Consider the following 19,088-nt stretch of genomic DNA (forward strand, 5'->3'; position numbering starts at 1 on the left):
CTCAATAACAGGGCTCCAGGAGTCAACAGATGTACCTCTTTCTTCCCCTCCCAAGTTCAAAACAAATGGAGAAATAAAACACAGGAGACAGACAGATGGACACCCCGCCTCCTGTGAGCAGGCGTGGGACGAGAGGCCAGATCTCAGAGGCAGTGGTGACTGACCACACCCCCTGACTGGGCTGGGACCATGTTGGCCTTGGCACCAGCCTTTGGTCTAGAAGGGGCCAGAGACTGACCAGAAGAGCTCCCCTGGTGGCTTCCTGAGCTTTCAGGCCTTCATCGAGCCCCTGTCCTTTCACAACTGGGAAAGCTCTGGACTTCAGCATGTACTGAGCAACCACAGCTGCTCTCAGCCAGGAACTTGGCATAGCTGAGCCCATATATTCCTCACAACAACCCTGTAAAGGAGGTGGTGGGGGTCCCACTCTACAGAGTCAGCCACTGTGACTCAGAGAAGTTGTGATTGTTCAGCTCCCCCATTAAGTGGCAGAGCCTGTGTTCCTACCAGGGGGTCGACTCAGTCCAGTGGCACAATAGCCCATGGGGTATCAGGATAAGAGTTCGGAATGGTGACCTCCTGAGACCTGTGTCACACTCAGTGAACAGTGAACCACACTGGGTTCAACCAATGTGGGTTATTTCTGGTGCTTTGGCCCACTCTCGCCATTGGAGCTGTTTCTGAGTTATCCTAGGACGATGCTCTGGAGTCTTCCCAGCCTCTGAGCCATCATCTCTAGGTAAGAACCCAGCACTTGAGAAGGCCCTCGAGCTCTTCCTAGTGCGGCTCTAGCCTTCCTGTTAGCATCTTCCCCTGCACCACAGCCTCCACCTGCCTTCCTTGGGCATGTCCTTGCCCTCTTTCTCCAGCCAGGAACACCCCACTTACCCCTCTGCACCTGAAATCTTTCTCACCCTTTGCTACCTGGCTCAAGCCAGCCTCGGGGACTCCAGCGTGTATCTGCTTGCATCTCTGGCTCTTAGGTCGCTTTGCCTTGATTCAAGGGATTTGGGCGCACTCTGGCTCCCCTACCAGTCCCAGCTGCTCCTCTGCGGGAACCGTGTCTCTCCTGACCCGGGGCGCCAGAGGAAAGGTATGTGGCAGCACTGGCCTCAGAGCAGCCTGCACCTGGAGGGCTGCAACTCAGCCTCTGCTCCCCCTACCCTACACAACATCGCCTGCCCAGACACCACTTGGCTTGTGAGAGACAACAGACAAGGCTAAGTAGCCCCCAGGACAGCTGAGTGATGCCAGGCAGGCGCCTGACACACCTCCTGTACAGGAAAACAGTTTCCTTTCTCTTAATTACAGTCATTAAGGGGCCTGCGCCTGACACACCGCAGCCAGGGACAGGGCTTGGGTCTGTCTGGACGGCTCCCATCACCCTTGGCCACCACCCCTAGGCCCAGCCCCAATGCCAGGAGCCACCTGTCTGCCCTCCCATTGCCCTTGACCAACTCAGCTCACAGGGAGGGGCTGCCTAGGGAGGGGCAGCTGGCCCCGCAGCCTGGGGGGATTTGATTTGATTTGCACACAAGTATTATCACGATGTCCGGGATCCACTGGAACCCCTTGCCCTTCAACGAAGTCTTCCCACCACTACCCCTCTCCATTGTGCTTCCTGTACACAGCCCCAGTACCGCAATGCAGAGTCTGACTCAAGGGCTATCCCGCTGCCCAAACACACATGCACACACAGGTCCATGCACACTGCCATGCCACGCAGGCACACAAACATCACAGACAGGACGTGCACACACATACAAGCACAGGTACAGTTATGCATAGGTACGCGTGTATATATTTAGTCAAACCATATGAAATTGCCAATATTCAGTGGTTTCTTATGTACAAAAAAGGAATCTAGCACAAACCTGGGCATGGGGGGAAGTATACAAAAATACAGAGCCAAATTTGTACACCTGTGCCTTATTTACAACAGCCAAAAGGTGGAAGCAAGTCAGGCATCCATCCGTGGAGGAATGGATGAGCTAAATGTGCTACATACATGCAATGGGATGTTATTCAGCCTAAAGAGGAAGGAGATTCCGACATACGCTACAACGTGGAGGAACTTGAAGACATGAAGCTACGTGAAATGAGCCAGTCACAAAAGGACAAAACTGTATGATTCCACTTAAATGAGGTACTTAGAGGAGTCAAATTCATAGAGACAGGAAGCAGAATAGTGGGCGCCAGGGGCTGGGGAAGGGGGAAATGGGGAGTTCGTGTTTAGTGGGTACAGAGCTCTAGTTTTGCAAAGTGAGAAGAGTTCTAGAGATGGATGGTGGTGAGGGTTACACCACAGTGTGAATGGATTTATGACACTTGAAGTGTACCACTTAAAAATGGTTACAATAGCAGATTTTGGCTTGGTGCAGTGGCTCACGCCTGTAATCTCAACACTTTGGGAGGTGGAGGCAAGAGCATCGCTTGAGGCCAGGAGTTTGAGAGTAACCTGGGCAACAGAGCGAGACTCCATCTCTAATTCTTTTTGTTTGTTTGTTTGTTTTGAGACGGAGTCTCACTGTCACCCAGGCTGGAGTGCAGTGGTGTAATCTCGGCTCACCTCAACCTCTGCCTCCCAGTTTCAAGTGATTCTCCTGCCTCAGTCTCCTGAGTAGCTGGGATTATGGGCACCCGCCACCGCACCCAGCTAATTTTTGTATTTTTATTAGAGATGGGGTTTCACCATGTTGGTCAGTCTGGTCTTGAACTCCCAACCTCAGGTGATCCACCCACCTTGGCCTCCTAAAGTGCTGGGATTATAGGCATGAGCCACAGCGTCTGGCCACGAATTCTTTTTTAAAGGCAAATTTCATGTGTATTTTACCACAATTAAAAGATACAGAGCCAAAGATATGTACCTGACATAGATGTATACACACTGCAAGGTAAACAAAACTAACTCAGTGACAGGCAAACGTGCCTCCCTCCCTCCCGGGAGCACTTCTACCACCCAGATAAGACCCTGGTTGGTCCTCCCCTTCAAACAAATCTGGAGATAAGGCCCTAATGATGGCCCTGCCACCTCGGCTGCCCCCACAGCTCATTACTCTCCCACAGTCTGGCTTTGTTTACTCAACCTTCTGCCCCTCTTGCAGCCTCCTCACCCCCAGGGAAGGGCCTCCTTGGAGTGCTCGTTGCTCCTGCACCTGGGATGGGATGGGGTGGGCCATAACTCCTGACCTGTGGCTCCTCCATGCTCCCCCAGGCCCTTCACTTATAGGGTCCTTGAAGACACAGCCCTGGCCCCATTCACCTTTGGTCCTAGGGCTCAGCTCAACTCAGGAACCTCTAAATCCCACCCAGCTCCCTCCCACTATATGTGTGTCAAGTTCTTTGGACACAGAAGACCCTGTGTTCCGGACATGATCACAGACCAGATGAAACAAGTGCGCTTAGTCCTAAACAGGCTGCGAGGCATGGCTTTAGGTCTTCTGCACTTCCCGCTGTCCTCGCTGGACCTCGCTAAACAGGGCTGTGAGACACGGCTTTAGGTCTTCTGCACTTTCTGCCGTCCTCGCTGGACCTCACGCCTCTATGGCAAGGTGGTGACTGCTTCTGCCTTGCCTGGCTCCCCAGCTGCAGCTGCCACCTGCTCATCCCCTTCCCCAGAGCAAAGCTGCTCACCGTCCTCTGAAGGACACATGGTACATGCTCCAGGACTTTAGTCTTTGTTGGGGCAGAGGTCAAAAATCTGCCTGCCCTGTTTGCCTCCTGACCTTGCAGTGTGTCCGCCCATTCTCTGAAACAACCTTCCAACCATTTTCATACTCAGCCCTGGAGGAGGGGAAGAAGGCTGGGGTCTGGCCACCACCAGGCCGAGAATATCCCTGGAGTTAAGGGTATTGCAAGCACAGCCATCTGGAACAGCATGTCTCAGGGGTGGGCCTTAGCCCACTGCCCACAGTGCACTGGGCACTTGTTTAAAAACTCAGGAATTCGAGGTTACAGTAAGCTATGATCACACCACTGCTCTCTCTAGCCTGGGTGACAGAGCGAGATCATGTCTCAATTAAAAAAGAAAAATGGCCAGGTGTGGTGGCTCACACCTGTAATCCCAGCACTTTGGGAGGCTGAGACAGAAGGATTGCTTGAGGCCAGGAGTTCAAGATCAGCCTGGGCAACATAGTGAGATCCCATCTCTAAAAAAATTTTAAAAGTAGCTGAGCATGGTAACATGCACCTGTAATCCCAGCTACTTGGGAGGCTGAGGTGGGAAGATCACTTGAGCCCAGAGAAACTGAGGCACAGCAGTAGTGAGCTGTGATTGTGCCACTGCCCTCCAGCCTAGGTGACAGAGCAAGACCCTATCTCAAAAAGAGAAAGAAAAAGACAAGCTCCAGAAGCCTACGGACACCTTCTGGATGAGCATTTCCAGGAGGGTGGGGCCCGGGGATCTGCATTTCATCACCTCTCACCACCCCTGGGGTCAGGGTGAGAGCCACTGCTCTAGGTTCTTGAAGGACAGCTCTGAGCGGGGGTGGGAGAGAGCCAGGGGGCTGTGAGCACCACAGTTAAGATGGTGGAGAGTGGCAGGACGATTATGGGAGCAAAAAGAGGGCTGGCTGGGGGACAGACAGGCATTGATGTCCTTGGATATTCCATGTGACGCTCGTTCAGCTCTCACTTAGGGCCTTGCAGACTTGAGCCAGGGCACATGCTATCCACTATGGTATGTGTTGGGGGGGTCATGGCCGGTCTCTACATCGGCGTTTGGGTGAAGAGTTTATGCAAGTGGATGTGATTAAAATGTGTGGTCGGCCTGTGTCAGCCCACACTCCGTGTCTATGTATCGGTCAGTTGTCAGTGTGTCCGTCTGTACGTGTGTTCATGTCTTTTCCTGGGTGTCTTGAGTCGCTCACCCACCTGCAATGTGTGTGCGTGTGCGTGTGCGTGTGCGTGTGAGTGTGTGTTCCTGAGCCGCCTGGGCCCCTCTTGGCTATAATTCAACCTCTGTGGGTCCCAGGAAGTCAGCATTTGGAGACTTGCTGGGAGCCTGGTGGGGATGGGGCGGCGTTGTTGGGAGGAAGAGAGGGAGGCAGGAGTGTGCACTGAGGGCCTGGCACTGCCGCTTCCCTGGGCAGGCGAGTCCCAACACAGGCAGACAGGTAGGGCTGACCTGACAGGTTTCAGAGGCCAGGGGCAATAGGGCGGAGCGTGGCTCTGATTTAGGGTGGCAACAGTTTGGGGGCCCTGCCACACACACAGCGAGCGGGCGGGCAGGAGGCGGTTCTGCTGGTCTCTTCTTCCTGCTGCAGCCAGCCCAGCGTGTGGGCCATGGGCCCTGCCGGCGGGTGAGGCAGCCGCGTGGCAGGCATGTTGGGAGGCCTGGGGCCTGGGGGCCTGGGAGCCCAGGGCATGGCAGGACCCCTGCGGGGCCGGGTGGAGGAGCTGAAGCGGCCGTGGTGGCGGGAGAGCTCACCGCTGGTGCTGCGGCACAGCGAGGCGGCCCGGCTGGCGGCCGACGCCCTCCTGGAGCGGGGTGAGGCTGCCTACCTGCAGGTCGTCTCCGAGGAGCGGGAGCTGCCCTTCCTGAGTGCCCTGGATGTGGACTACATGACCAGCCATGTGCGCGGGGGCCCTGAGCTCAGCGAGGCCCAGGGGCAGGAGGCCTCGGGGCCAGACCGCCTCAGCCTGCTCTCCGAAGTCACCTCAGGCACTTACTTCCCCATGGCCTCTGACATAGACCCCCCAGACCTGGACCTGGGCTGGCCTGAGGTGCCACAGGCCACGGGCTTCAGCCCCACCCAGGCCGTGGTCCACTTCCAGAGGGACAAGGCCAAGAACATCAAGGACCTGCTGCGCTTCCTCTTCAGCCAGGCCCGCACGGTAAGGGCCTCATCTCTCCATCACTCATCTCACAGAGGAGGAAACTGAGGTCCAGAGAGGGAAGAGACCAGCCCAAGGCCATGCAGCAACTTAGGGGCAGAATGAGGACCAGCACCTCTGGCAGTATTAGATTGCAAACTCCTAGAAGGGGGACATCCCATATTTACCTTGGCAACTGCTTGGTACCCAGGAATAGTATGGATGAGCATAGGACAGGGCATGGGTGTCAGGGACTCCACAATCCCCTGAAATGCACACGAAGTGATGCAGGTTGGAGGGAGGAGTCCTCGCTGCATCTTTACCTGGGAAGATGCTCCACTGCCTTAAATCAGATTCTCAAAAAGTTTTATGATCCCCACACTAAGAACTCCAACCTTGGGGAACATCTGAGTCGTCTCCTTCACTTATAGAAGAAGAAACTGAGGCCAGAGAGGGGCTTGGGACTTGCCCAGGGAGGTCCATATGGTGACATAGAGCTCAGGGCTCGGGGAGACAGGGGCTCTCTGACTTAGGTCCCGGGGAGCAGTCCGGCCCTCCTTACTGGCTCAGGTCCCTAGTTGCCCCCTACCCTCCTGCACCACATCTGCAGCTGGGCCTGAAGCAGGGGAGGGGGCCAGCGTGTGGGCCTCTTTGGCGTGGCCTCGAGGGCTGGGCCTTGGAACCAAGGAGGAAGGAGGAGAGGAGGCTGCTGGGCTCAGTGATGGGGAGTGGGAGCTCAGGAGAAAGAGAATTGGGAGGGCAGGTAGGGGTGGTCAGCACCCAGAAAGGCTCCGGCCACACACGAGCACAGCTTCCCTTCTGAAGCCCTGGCCTCCGACTCCAGGGGAATGGACGAGATGATCCCTGGCAGGGTCTGAGGTAGAGTTAGGCTCCTGCTGCAGAGATAGGAAGCCAGCATGCTGGAATCCCACCGGTACTTCCAGAGCCTCCCGGGCAAGCCTGCCTGTGCCCCAGGCAGGGGACGGCCAGGCCTGATTGGCATCGGGAATGGGGTTATTAGTGAGGCTGCTGCTGTCGTCCTCCTCACCCCTGCCTCTTTGATCTTTCCTGCCTGTCCTTGTTCCCCAACCCTGGCCAGGCCTGTGCTGTGAACTAGGGCATCCCCCAGTGCCTCGCCTTATCAGCCCCCATTTAGACCCCTCTATCCTGGACCAGGAGCCAGGCTTGTGCACTGGGCTGTCATGACTCCTTGCCCTGCAGCCCAATGTTTATAGAGCTCTGTTATGTCTTGAGCATTTTCACATTTAATTCCCTGTAACTCTGAGACATGGCTACCATTATCTCCATTTAACAGATGAGGAAGGTGAGCCTTCCAGAGGTGAAGCGACTCACCCAAAGCTGTGTCACCAAGAAGTGGTAGAGTCCAGGTTTGAACCCAGTTCTTTCTGACTCCAGAGCTGGGGTGCTATGCTCTGTACCTCCTGCCTCTCGGACCTGCCTGGGAGAGGAGACTCTCATAGCAGATATATGCCATGGGAAGAAAGGCCAGCTGGGGTCTGGGAGGTGCCAGGAAGGTTTCAGGGGCCTCTTTGAGGCAGTCCTTTATATGGGATGGAGGCACAAGCCCCAGCCCAGCCCTCAACTGAGCAGAAAACTTGGATCCATTTGGCATGGGTGCAAGTAAGGGAGTCTGCAGTGTAAGGGGTCACACCAGACCTCTGTGGCTTCACAGGGAAATTGAGGCAGGGCTGGGAAAGGGCAGTGAAGACCCCAGTAAGTGGCTTGTAGCTCTGACCCTGGAGAAGGGAGCCTCAGACAGACAGTCCCTGGGTCAGAGCTGGGCTGGAGTTAGTCGGGGGAGTGCCAGGAACTTGCCTGGGAATTGGAGTCTGGGTTCTGCTTCTCACCGCTGTCCCATCTGGGGCTCAGTGCAGAGGGAGCATTGGACTAGCACAGCCGATCCACAGTCATCTTTGAGAATCTAATGATGGATAAACACTCGGTGCACAGAAGGATGCACACAAATGCTTTCAAACAGCTAGGGGTTCAAGACAGTCAAATCTGGGCTGGGATTTGACTGTAATCCCAGTGCTTTAGGAGGCTGAGGTGGGAGGATCGCTTGAGGCCAGGAGTTCAAGACCAGCTTGTGAGACCCCCCGCTGTACAAAAAATTAGAATAAAAAAAATTAGCGACCAGGCGTGGTGGCTCATGCCTGTAATCCCAGCACTTTGGGAGTCCGAGGCGGGCAGATCACAAGGTCAGGAGTTTGAGACCAGCCTGGCCAACATGGTGAAACTCCATCTCTATTAAAAATACAGAAAATTAGCTGGGCATGGTGGCGGATGCCTGAAATTCCAGCTACTTGAGAGGCTGAGGCACAAGAATCACTTGAATCCAGAAGGCAGAGGTTGCAGTGAGCCGAGATTGTGCCACTACACTCCAGCCTGGGCAACAGAGTGAGACTCTATCTCAAAAAAAAAAAAAAGTTAGCCAAGTGTAGTGGCACATGCCTATAATACCAGCTACTTAGGAGGCTGAGTTGGGAGGGTTGCTTGAGCCTGGGAGTTCTAGGCAGAAGAGAGCTATGATCACACCACTGTACTGCAGCCTGGGCAACAGAGTGAGACAGACACTGACTCTTAGAAAAAAAGAAGAAGACAGTCAAATCTGCCTGTGCCCAAGTTAAGAAGCCCTGGGCTAGGTCACTGCTAAGTGCTCTTCCTGTTCACTTGTTCTTGAAGGCTCTGGCCTCCTGATTTTCAGTCCAGTGCTCTTTTCCTGGGGCCCAGGTTCCTGCCCCAGGCTTGGCTGGATGTGGGGAGTGCCCTGGGCAGCGCTGAGCTTTCGTGCGCCTCCCCCCGCCCAGGTGGTGGCTGTGGTGATGGACATATTCACTGACATGGAGCTTCTGTGTGACCTCATGGAGGCCTCAAGCCGGCGTGGTGTCCCTGTGTACCTGCTCCTGGCCCAGGAGCACCTGAGGCACTTCCTGGAGATGTGCTACAAGATGGACCTCAATGGGGGGCACCTGCCGGTCAGTGAGGACCAGGGGCAGTAACCAGGGGTGCGGGTGGGGAGTCAGGGAGGGCAGGGGAGCCAGTGGGTGGCCAGTCAGCACTGGGGGGCAATGGGAGTGGGGGGTGGGTTCCCTTTGCTATCTGGGGTTAGGGACCCCATGGGGCAGAGACATGGCTTGAGCCTCACTCTCTCAAGGTCACCCCCAATCTACTTCCACCTAGAACATGCGTGTGCGGAGCACATGTGGGGACACATACTGCAGCAAGGCTGGCCGCCGCTTCACGGGGCAGGCCCTGGAGAAGTTCATCCTCATCGACTGTGAGCAAGTGGTGGCGGGCAGCTACAGGTGAGCAGGCGCGAGGAGGTGAGGGGGGCCTGGGGCTGCACCACTGGCTGGCATCCATCCCTTCGGACACGGACTGAGCATATGCCATGTGCCAGGCATCATGCCAGGTTCAGGGGAGCGTGTCGGGGGCCAGTCGGCCCTGGAGGAGCTCACTCTAGGGGAATGATTAATACCCTTGGCATAGAAAATGACTATACACATTGGAACTGGAGTGACTTCAGGGAACCTCCCCCAAGTCCATTTTACAGATGGGGAAGTTGGGGCCCTGAGGGCAGCCGTGTGCCCAGGCCCACTAAGCAGGGCTAGGGCAAGCACAGACTCTGGAGTCAGAGCTCTGCCCCTCGCTGTGAGCCCTCGTGGTGGTGGGGTTTGGGTCCAGCGTGCCGGACCAGGTATGCGCCCCTGGCTGTGACTCCTGCCGACCCCCAGGGTCCTGCACTTTGCCTCCTGACCCCCCTGTCCCTCTGTCCCCAGCTTCACCTGGCTTTGCAGCCAGGCCCACACTAGCATGGTGCTGCAGCTGAGAGGCCGCATCGTGGAAGACTTTGACCGGGAGTTCCGCTGTCTGTACGCTGAGTCCCGGCCTGTGGAGGGCTTCTGTGGCAGTGTGGACCTGCTCTCTCCCCGGGCACCGCGTCCTCCCCCTGTGGCTGTAGCCTTCGGGCCTGGCGTCCCAAGCCCCACGTCATCCCCGCCCTCCAGCACCAGCCTCAGCAGCATCAAGCGGTCACCGCTTATGGGTCGCTCCTCCTACCTCACTCTACCAGGAGGTGGTGATTGCAGTGACATGGGTGTGGGGTCCTCGTCCCTGGGTCCCGCCCGCTGTGAGGCCAGTGGCCAGCCCTCCCTACATCGCCAACTGTCAGACCCTAACCACGGCTCCCCTCCTGGGCGCTATAGGGCCAACCTCGGCAAGCTAGGGGCATACCCGTGGTCCCAGTCGTCCCCTGCCCTCAACCATAATAGTACCAGCCCCTTGACCTTGGCAGTGGGGTCACCTCTGCTTCCTCGCTCCCGGCCCCCCCTCCAGTTCCATCGGGGTGTCCCAGCTCTGTCCCGGTTCCCAGAGAATGGGCTCCCAGGAAGCCAAGAGCCCAGCCCCCTGCGGGGTCGATGGGTACCTGGCACAGCCCTGGAGGCAGTGGAGGAGAAGGAGAAGGCATCTCCAAGTCAGAGCCGTGGCCAGCTGGATCTCCTTGTCCCCTTCCCCAGAGCCCGAGAAGTGAGAGACCCTGACTCTGGGGTTACCCCAAACTCAGGCCCCTTTCGGCCTGGCGAGCAGGCCCCAGAGGACAGGAGGTTGTCCCCAAGCCAGGCCGACAGCCAGCTGGATCTCCTGTCCCGAGCCCTGGGTACTGGGGGTGCCCCTGAGTTGGGTTCCCTCAGACCTGGTGATTGGGCTCTGGAGGACAGGAGGCTGTCCCTAAACCAAAGCCATGGCCAATCAGACCTCCTGATGCAGTACCCCAAGGCCCAGGGCTCCAGAGTGCCCCTTGAAACCAACTCCTCAGCCAGACCTGCCAGACAGGCTCCAGATGAGCGGCGGCAGACCCTGGGGCACAGCCAGCTGGACCTCATCACAAAGTTCGGCCCATTCCGTGGTGAGGGGCCTGGGCCCAATGGTCTCCCAATACCAAGCCCTGCTCGCATGGCTGGAGTTGGGTCTGGGGATGAGAAACGGCTAACCCTGGGCCACAGCAAGCTGGACCTCATCACCAAGTATCATCAGTTGCAAGGGGCCAGGCAGGGAACCGAGCCTGGGGGTCCCAAGGGTGGCCATCTCAATGGTGGTAACAGTGACCTGGTCAGGGATGAGAAACGGCTGACCCTGGGTCACAGCAAACTGGACCTCATCACTAAGTACAACAAGTCCAAGTTCAAGCAGCTCCGAAGCCGCTTTGAGTCCTAGCCAAAGGACTGGCATGGGGGGTGCACTGGCAAGGGCAGGCCCCTCCTCTGTCCACCGAGACTCTGGACTTGCTCAGGTCCCAGACTGGGGAAGGGTGGTGTCTAGAAACCCAGGTCAGACGCACTCTCTGGGCTCAAGATTCTTGTGTATACACACACACACACACACACACACACACACACACCCCGACCAGAATCTTCTTGAATCTAGGCTGTGTTTCCAGCCGTGTGCTGGGCCTTTAGAGCTGACAGGTGGGTCACACTCAGACCTGGGGACAGAGGTGAAATGCACAAGCTACTGGAGGAGGGGTCAGAGCCGTATCAAGTTAAAGGTTAACCAGTGACAAAGGGTGTTAGAAAATAAAGGGCAGACAGTCATGGAGAAGGTGGAGTAGTCAAAGTTTCTTAGAGGAGATGGAGGTGGCCTTTGAGCCAGGCCCTGAAGGATGGGGAGGTTTTGGACAGATGGAGGAGAGAGTTAGAAAAATTTTTGGTAGAGGGAATCAGGTGAAGAGATGCCCTAGAGAGGACTGAGTGGGTCTGAGGTGAACAAGGGAGGAAGAGCAGAGTATGTGGATACCCGGACACACACACACACACACACATCATCATCATCATCATCATTGTCGTCGCCATCTTGCTGAGTGTCTCTTGAAGTACAGGCTGTGACAGGTTGTGGGCCATTTTCCTGAACTCACCACTTGCCCAGGACAGTGAACATGATACACATCAATAAAGGCAGATTTTATTGTGACTCACAGCGCCTGGCGTATCCTGAACTTTGAGGAGTTACGGGAGGGGCACGTTGAGGGAATAGGAAGGGCACCATTCAGAGCAATTATGGGGAGCCCCTTGGAGGAGGGTGAATGCCGAAGGAATTGGGGGAGTCCAGGGGCTCCAAGCTACCACTGTGACATTTTGAGAGAACCCGGGGCTTTTGCAGATTCTACAAAATGTGGGCCAAGTTCATCCCGTCCAAGTGTGCAGCAGGGCCCTTGGCCCCCATCACTATCCTGGGGACAGAAGTTGGCTGCTGAGTGAGTGATAGAGGCTGTGTGAGAGGCACATCGTGGAAGCCAACCAGCACCCACATCCTTGCCCACCCTGGACCCCTTTCCAGCCTTTTCTGAGCCCCTGCTTCCTCAGTCCTCCTCTCTCTCCAGCACCTGCAGCCTGGCTGCCTTTCCCTCTCTGGCTGCCTTTCCCTCTCTGGCTGCGCCTCCTTCTCCAGCCTCGGTCTGGCCGCACTTCTGCCTCCTGGAACTCTCTCCATGGGTAGCCTCTTCTAGTCCACCCCTCTTCAGCCCCTCATCTCATTCCTCAGCTCTCCACTCCCCTGCTGGGCTCCAGACATGGGCCTCTGTCCCTCAACGCACAGCTAGACTCATCCCTTTCCCCAAACCTGCCCTTCCTCCGGCTTCATTTCGATCAATACCTCCATCATCAACCCTTCTTCTGCGAGACACTCCTGGCCCCTCTCCCTCATGCCTCACAACCGACCAGCCGGAGGTCTAGGTTGATGACAGCTCCTGAATGAATAATAAATGAATGAATGCCAGCAGGCCAGGGGTGGGGCCAGGCGGGGTCGCGCCCAGACAGCTCGCGACCATAGAGTCCGCCGGAGGCCGGAGGTAGAGGGGCTGAATGCGTGGCGGGGCGCGCCGGGTTCTCCCGGAAGTCTCCCTGGACGGAAGTGGAAACGGAAATCTTTCTAGGGAGTCCAAGGTACAGTCGCCGCGTGCGGAGCTTGTTACTGGTTACTTGGTGAGCTGGTGTGAGGGGAGCCTGGTAGGGTCAGCTCCGGTCCTGGGTCGGGAGGGGTGGGGGCCGGAGGATTCAGGGCCGGAGGGTCTGGTGGGGGCCCAGTGGGCGGGACCCGAGGGTGGAGGGGCCGGGAGGCCGAGAGGGGCGGGGTCGCGGCGGGGCCTGAGGGGCGGAGGCCGAGATTCTTGGGAAAGGATCCGCTGGCCTTGAACTCCCGGCTCCGCCGGCCTTGAACTCTCGGCTCCGCCGCCCCTAGGCCTCATGGCGGTCCGAGCGTCGTTCGAGAACAACTGTGAGATCGGCTGCTTTGCCAAGCTCACCAACACCTACTGTCTGGTGGCGATCGGAGGCTCAGAGAACTTCTACAGGTGCGGCGGGAGCCCCGGGGCTCACGGTGGCAGGGAGGGGTGCGCAGGAGTCAAGAGCTCCGGCAGGGGGAGGGTGCCGGCTCCTCTGCCCCGAGACCACCGAGTCCATGTCCCTACAGTGTGTTCGAGGGCGAGCTCTCCGATACCATCCCCGTGGTGCACGCGTCTATCGCCGGCTGCCGCATCATCGGGCGCATGTGTGTGGGTAAGGCAGGTGGAGGACGCCGAGGGAGGGAGTGGTCTCCAAGCACCATTAATTACACCCCCGGAGGGAACCCGGAGTGACCTAGGGATTCCCAGGGTGTCATCTGTTATCTCTGGGCACTATAGAATCTCTCAGGCCAAGCGTCAGGAGATCGGGGGCAACCCTCTAGCAAAGGCTGCTGGATAATAGTAATAACAAATATGTAAAGTGCTTTCACTCCTGTTCTCATTCCTTCTTCACAAAGACACTAGAAGGTAGGAACTACTGGCCTAACTTGACTGATGAGGAAGTTGAGACTTGACCTAAGTGACTCACTAAGTTCCACACCTAGTTCCTAGTGTGGAGGAGGATTTTTATCTTTTTTTTTTTTTGAGACCAGATTTTTGCTCTTTCGCCCAGGCTGGAGTGCAGTGGCAAGATCATAGCTGTCTGCATCCTCAACTTCTTAGGCTCAAGTGATCCTCCCACCTCAGCCTACCAGGTAGCTAGGGCCACAGGCACGTGCCACCGCACCTGGCTGATTTTTACATTTTTGGTAGAGACGCGGCCTCCCTGTGTTGCCCAGCCTGGCCTTGATCTCCTGGGCTCAAGTGATCTTCTTACCTTGGTCTCTTAAAGTGTTGGGATTACAGGCGAGAGCCACTATACCCAGCTGAGGATTTGTATCTCATCTCTCCCTGCCACTGACTGGGCAAGGTGCTTTCTCTTTCTAAGCATCCATTTCTGTCTCTCTAAAGATTAGCTAAGATATGCGGTCATCCTGCTCAGTTACATTGAAATCTTAACTTCCCTTTACCACATCTCTACCCTACCTTCCTACCTGTCAGCACTGTTAATTCTGGTCGTTGGTCCTTTTCTTTTTATTATTATTATTATTATTATTTGAGATGGAGTTTTCACTCTTGTTGCCCAGGCTGGAGTGCTACAGCACCATCTTGGCTCACTGCAACACTCCGTTCAAGTGATTCTCCTGCCTCAGCCTCCCAAGTAGCTGGGATTACGGGCGCATCCCGCCACACCTGGCTAATTTTTTTGCATTTTTAGTAGAGATGGAGTTTCACCATGTTGGCCAGGCTGGTCTTGAACTCCTGACCTCAGGTGATCCTCCCACCTCGGCCTCCCAAAGTGCTGGGATTACAGGCGTGAGCCACTGCGCCCGGCCGGTCCTTTCTTTAAGCTGGATCTGTCTTCCATTACTGCTGCCCATTGTTTCTTAGTTCTGTTCATTGAGGTCACTTTTAGAAGTCTGTTTTTTTTTTTTACTTTTACTTTAATTTTTAAAAATCTTAAGCCTGTTTGGGAGGTCGAGGCAGGTGGATCACCTGAGGTCAGCAGTTTGAGACTAACCTGACCAACATGGAGAAACCCCGTCTCCACTAAAAATACAAAAATTAGCTGGGCATGGTGGCGCATACCTATAATCCCAGCTACTTGGGAAGCTGAGGTGGGAGAATTGCTTGAACCCTGGAGGTGGAGGTTGTGGTGAGCTGGGATTGTGCCATTGCATTTCAGCCTGGGCAATAAGAGCGAAACTGTGTCTCAAAAACCAACAAAAAACAACGACAAAAAAAACTTAAGCCTAGTGACCTCAAAGTATTTTCCTATTTTTCCCTATTCAGTTAAAATACTCTGATCTCTAACCATGCCCTTAGGACTTGGAGCAAGTTCTGACAACAAGGGAGATTTTAGCTTAGTCTTTGTGTATTTTATGATGGGAGTGACCCAGAATTCAGAAATTGATTGGCGTGTATTTGTAGATTGTTCATTCTTGTTGCTGTATGGTGTGTTTTGTGTAAGGTGTAAGTTATATCACAACGTATTCATCCATTCCATCGACAGTGCGTTTGGGTAGTTTTCACTTTGGTCTATTAGGAATAGTGCTGCTGGCTGGGCGTGGTGGCTTACGAGGTCAGGAGATCGAGACCATCCTGGCTAACACGGTGAAACTCCATGTCTACTAAAAATACAAAAAAATTAGCCAGGTATGTGGTGGGTGGCTGTAGTCCCAGCTACTCAGGAGGTTGAGGCAGGAGAATGGTGTGAACTGGGGAGGCGGAACTTGCAGTGAGCTGAGATCGTGCCACTGCACTCCAGCCTGGGTGACAGAGCAAGACTCCGTCTCCAAAAAAAAAAGGTAATAGTGCTGCTATGTTTTCTTAGTGAACACATGTACATATTTCTACTGGGTATATAATACCTAACAGTGGCATGGCAGAGTCACAGGTTATGTGACTATTTAGTAGTAGTTGCAGATGATGCCAGGTAGTTATCTAAAGTGGTTGACCAACTTACACTCCTGTCTCAGTATGAGAGTTCAGTTGCTCCATATATCTTTGCCAACACTTGGACTTGATGACTTGTAAAAATTTTAGTCATGCTGGCTGGGGGCGGTGGCTCACACCTGTAATCCTAGCACTTTGGGAGGTCGAGGTGGGCGGATCACCTGAGGTTAGGAGTTCGAGACCAGCCTGGCCAACATAGTGAAACCCCATCTCTACAAAATCACAAAAAATTAGCCAGGTGTGGTGGCATGCACCTGTAATTCCAGCTACTCAGGAGGCCAAAGCAGGAGAATCACCTGAACCCAGGATGCGGAAGTTGCAGTGAGCCGAGATCACAGCACTGCACTCCAGCCTGGGTGACAGAGTGAGACTCTGCCTCAAAAAATAATAATCTAGCCATTCTGCTATGTGTGTAGTGTTAGCTCAGTTTTTTTTTTTTTTTTTTGAGATGGAGTCTCGCTCTGTCGCCCAGGCTGGAGTGCAGTGGCGCACTCTCGGCTCACTGCAAGCTCCGCCTCCCGGGTTCAAGCCATTCTCCTGCCTCAGCCTCTCCGAGTAGCTGGGACTACAGGCGCCCGCCACCACGCCCGGCTAATTTTTTTGTGTGTGTTTTTAGTAGAGACGGGGTTTCACTGTGGTCTCGATCTCCTGACCTCATGATCTGCCCACCTTGGCCTCCCAAAGTGCTGGGATTACAAGCGTGAGCCACCGCGCCCGGCCTTTTTTTTTTTTTTTTGAGACAGAGTTTCACTCTGTGGCCCAGGCTGGAGTGCAGTGGCGCGATCTCGGCTCACTGCAAGCTCCACCTCCCAGGTTCACGCCATTCTCCTGCCTCAGCCTCCCGAGTAGTGGGACTACAGGCGCCCGCCACCACACCCGGCTAATTTTTTGTATTTTTAGTAGAGATGGGGTTTCACCATGTTAGCCAGGATGGTCTCGATCTCCTGACCTTGTGATCTGCCCGCCTCGGCCTCCCAAAGTGCTGGGATTACAGGCGTGAGCCACCGCGCCCGGCAGCTCAGTTTTTAAGTAGCAAAATATACAACTAATGCCAAGAACTCAACTTCCCTCCCAGTTGGTGATGGTGAAGTAGGCAGGATTTATCGGGATTCCTGGGTGGTCTCTGGCCTGCCCTGGGTGTTGTCCAGATCAGTGGGTTGGAGGGCTGGGCTCTGGGCCTAAAGCTTTCCTGGGAAAGCTGATTGGGCTGGGCTGGGTGGTATCCTCAGCCCCTAGGGCTCAGCAGGCATCTTGTGTATTCACCCTCTAATTTGGGTTTCTCCAGGGAACAGGCACGGTCTCCTGGTGCCCAACAATACCACCGACCAGGAGCTGCAACACATTCGCAACAGCCTTCCAGACACAGTGCAGATTCGGCGGGTGGAGGAGCGGCTCTCAGCCTTGGGCAATGTCACCACCTGCAATGACTACGTGGCCTTGGTCCACCCAGACTTGGACAGGGTGAGGCAGCCCAACTTGGCCCAATAGTCACCGGGCCATCCTAGTCAGTGGTTAGCCACTGTTCTTTCCTAACAGACAGGAATTAGGGGTCTCTCCTGTGGTTTTTCTATATGGGCCCTTGAGTTTCAGGTACTCATTGGAATAGTGATAACAGAGGCCTTATCAAGTGTCAGAAAGAAGCTGGGGAGGGTATAAATCCTTCAGGATTGGGGAGATTGAACCATCCAGTCCTGCAGCCTGGGCCAGGATAGGTGATTAACTGTTGAACTTTTGACTGTGGGTGAGAGGGGAAAAAAAGTGATATTGAGACCAGCCTCCAGCTGTTCAGGGCACGCATGAATATTAGGGGCTTCACAGCTGCCCTTGACTGCTCTAAATTGTACTTCCTCCTTTCTCTGGGTGAGGCTTTCATATGAGGTACATAGGAGAATTGAGGGGCTCAGGGAGCCAAGGCCCGGGTGCTTCTGGGCATGGAGAACCTTGGTTCTGGGGCTGTAAGTTCTGAGCCCTGAACACAGTATCTTTGATTGATAGGAGACAGAAGAAATTCTGGCAGATGTGCTCAAGGTGGAAGTCTTCAGACAGACAGTGGCTGACCAGGTGCTAGTAGGAAGCTACTGTGTCTTCAGCAATCAGGGAGGGCTGGTGCATCCCAAGACTTCAATTGAAGACCAGGATGAGCTGTCCTCTCTTCTTCAGGTCCCCCTTGTGGTAAGCATTCCTGTCCTCTGAACCCCATCTCCTGAGGCAGATCCTTTCGCCCAGTGTTTGGGAGTCTGGGTCATTACCTGCTGCAGTTTGGGACTGGGGCTGCAGGTCAGGGAGGAGCAGCGTTTGGGGAGAGTCCTCACTGAGGAGGGAGAGAATTTGGTGCCGTGACTCACATTGAGCCCATCCTTTGGCAGGCGGGGACTGTGAACCGAGGCAGTGAGGTGATTGCCGCTGGGATGGTGGTGAATGACTGGTGTGCCTTCTGTGGCCTGGACACAACTAGCACAGAGCTGTCAGTGGTGGAGAGTGTCTTCAAGCTGAATGAAGCCCAGCCTAGCACCATTGCCACCAGCATGCGGGATTCCCTCATTGACAGGTATCCGGGTCCTCTCCTTTCTTCTGCTCAGGGTTGGGGGTTAACTTGCATTTTGAGAGTATGGGGAAAAGATGTCATCTAGAATGGGAGCCTACCAGTTCTGGTAGCTTCTCGAGTGTGAGAGCATATCTGCACACTGCTGAGCAGATAAGAGCCAGCATATTCAAAAAATATTTCTTGAGCATCTGCTAATCCTCATCTTTGTGGCTTTTCAGGGCTAGGATACTAGAGCAGTAGCTGCTTGAGCAGCTTTTCAGAGCTGGTCTGGGGATGAGGGCTGAGACAGGCACCTTGAGAGTGAGGTGGGCTCTGTGAAACAGCTACTGACCGTGCGCTTTCCTTTCTCTTCAGCCTCACCTGAGTCACCTTCCAAGTTGTTCCATGGGCTCCTGGCTCTGGATTGTGGCACCTTCTCCACACTCCGCCCAATCTGTACTGGATGCTGGCAGGGAGGTGGCAGAGAGCTCACTGGGACTGAGTGGCTGGGCACCCAACCCTTTTCCACCTGTACTCATCACCTGAATCTATCATTACTGCAAAAACCTGCTCTGTTGCGCTGGCTGGCAGGCCCTGTGGCTGCTGGCTGAGGGTTCTGCTGTCCTGTGCCACCCCATTAAAGTGCAGTTCCCTCCGGGCCATTCTGAATGTGATGTTTGGGGCCCTCAGCCTGTGGACAATCCCTGCACTCTCCAGTTGTTCCAGCATTCTGGGAAGATAGGGTGGGATCAACACAACACATACCCAACCCAGTTCACCACCTCCACACATACCATTCCCTTCTCCTCCACCATCAAAATGGGGGGCTTCATCCTGGGGCAAGAAACACTCTCCACTACAGTTCTCCTTTTTTCTTTTTGAGGCAGTGTCTCCCTC

General features: G+C 55.1%; 3 protein-coding genes across 5 annotated transcripts in view; all 3 read left to right on the forward strand.

The window, feature by feature from the left end:
• The window catches only part of LOC100579420 (ubiquinol-cytochrome-c reductase complex assembly factor 1), a 117,688-nt gene extending 116,657 nt beyond the window's left edge, over positions 1–1,031 (forward strand). Inside the window, exon 11 of the mRNA XM_030826267.1 lies at positions 984–1,031. Coding sequence (XP_030682127.1) covers positions 984–998 — 15 coding nt within the window. The 3' untranslated portion in view covers positions 999–1,031. The remainder of the gene's footprint in view (positions 1–983) is intronic.
• Positions 1,032–5,225: 4,194 nt separating this feature from the next.
• Positions 5,226–11,647, forward strand: FAM83C (family with sequence similarity 83 member C). The gene is made up of 4 exons (XM_003273568.3): positions 5,226–5,835; positions 8,643–8,810; positions 9,016–9,140; positions 9,615–11,647. The coding sequence occupies exons 1-4, from the start codon at positions 5,323–5,325 to the stop codon at positions 11,047–11,049; spliced, it is 2,241 nt and encodes a 746-aa protein (XP_003273616.2). The 5' UTR covers positions 5,226–5,322; the 3' UTR covers positions 11,050–11,647.
• Positions 11,648–12,570: 923 nt separating this feature from the next.
• On the forward strand, positions 12,571–18,853 carry EIF6 (eukaryotic translation initiation factor 6). Of its 3 annotated transcripts, none has more exons than XM_003273566.4 (7): positions 12,571–12,812; positions 13,069–13,180; positions 13,300–13,385; positions 16,953–17,128; positions 17,663–17,839; positions 18,034–18,215; positions 18,567–18,853. In XM_003273566.4, the coding sequence occupies exons 2-7, from the start codon at positions 13,074–13,076 to the stop codon at positions 18,574–18,576; spliced, it is 738 nt and encodes a 245-aa protein (XP_003273614.1). In that variant the 5' UTR covers positions 12,571–12,812; positions 13,069–13,073; the 3' UTR covers positions 18,577–18,853. The 3 variants fall into 3 exon arrangements, with proteins under 3 accessions (XP_003273614.1, XP_030682130.1, XP_012367362.1); XM_030826270.1 differs by having other exon boundaries at positions 12,743–12,773; XM_012511908.2 differs by lacking the exon at positions 12,571–12,812 and having other exon boundaries at positions 12,826–13,180.
• Positions 18,854–19,088: the final 235 nt, after the last annotated feature.

The sequence above is a fragment of the Nomascus leucogenys genome, chromosome 13 (genome assembly GCF_006542625.1).
Source record: "Nomascus leucogenys isolate Asia chromosome 13, Asia_NLE_v1, whole genome shotgun sequence".
Lineage (NCBI taxonomy): Eukaryota > Metazoa > Chordata > Mammalia > Primates > Hylobatidae > Nomascus > Nomascus leucogenys.

What these genes read in the sequence shown, in the direction of transcription:
- FAM83C (XM_003273568.3), top strand. Translation starts at nt 5,323, where the DNA reads ATGTTGGGAGGCCTGGGGCCTGGGGGCCTGGGAGCCCAGGGCATGGCA. An exon ending in TCTTCAGCCAGGCCCGCACG is followed by an intron (nt 5,836 to 8,642) that starts GTAAGGGCCTCA and finishes CCCCCCGCCCAG; the next exon opens with GTGGTGGCTGTGGTGATGGA. An exon ending in TCAATGGGGGGCACCTGCCG is followed by an intron (nt 8,811 to 9,015) that starts GTCAGTGAGGAC and finishes ACTTCCACCTAG; the next exon opens with AACATGCGTGTGCGGAGCAC.
- EIF6 (XM_003273566.4), top strand. Translation starts at nt 13,074, where the DNA reads ATGGCGGTCCGAGCGTCGTTCGAGAACAACTGTGAGATCGGCTGCTTT. An exon ending in CATCGGGCGCATGTGTGTGG is followed by an intron (nt 13,386 to 16,952) that starts GTAAGGCAGGTG and finishes GGGTTTCTCCAG; the next exon opens with GGAACAGGCACGGTCTCCTG. An exon ending in TTCTTCAGGTCCCCCTTGTG is followed by an intron (nt 17,840 to 18,033) that starts GTAAGCATTCCT and finishes ATCCTTTGGCAG; the next exon opens with GCGGGGACTGTGAACCGAGG.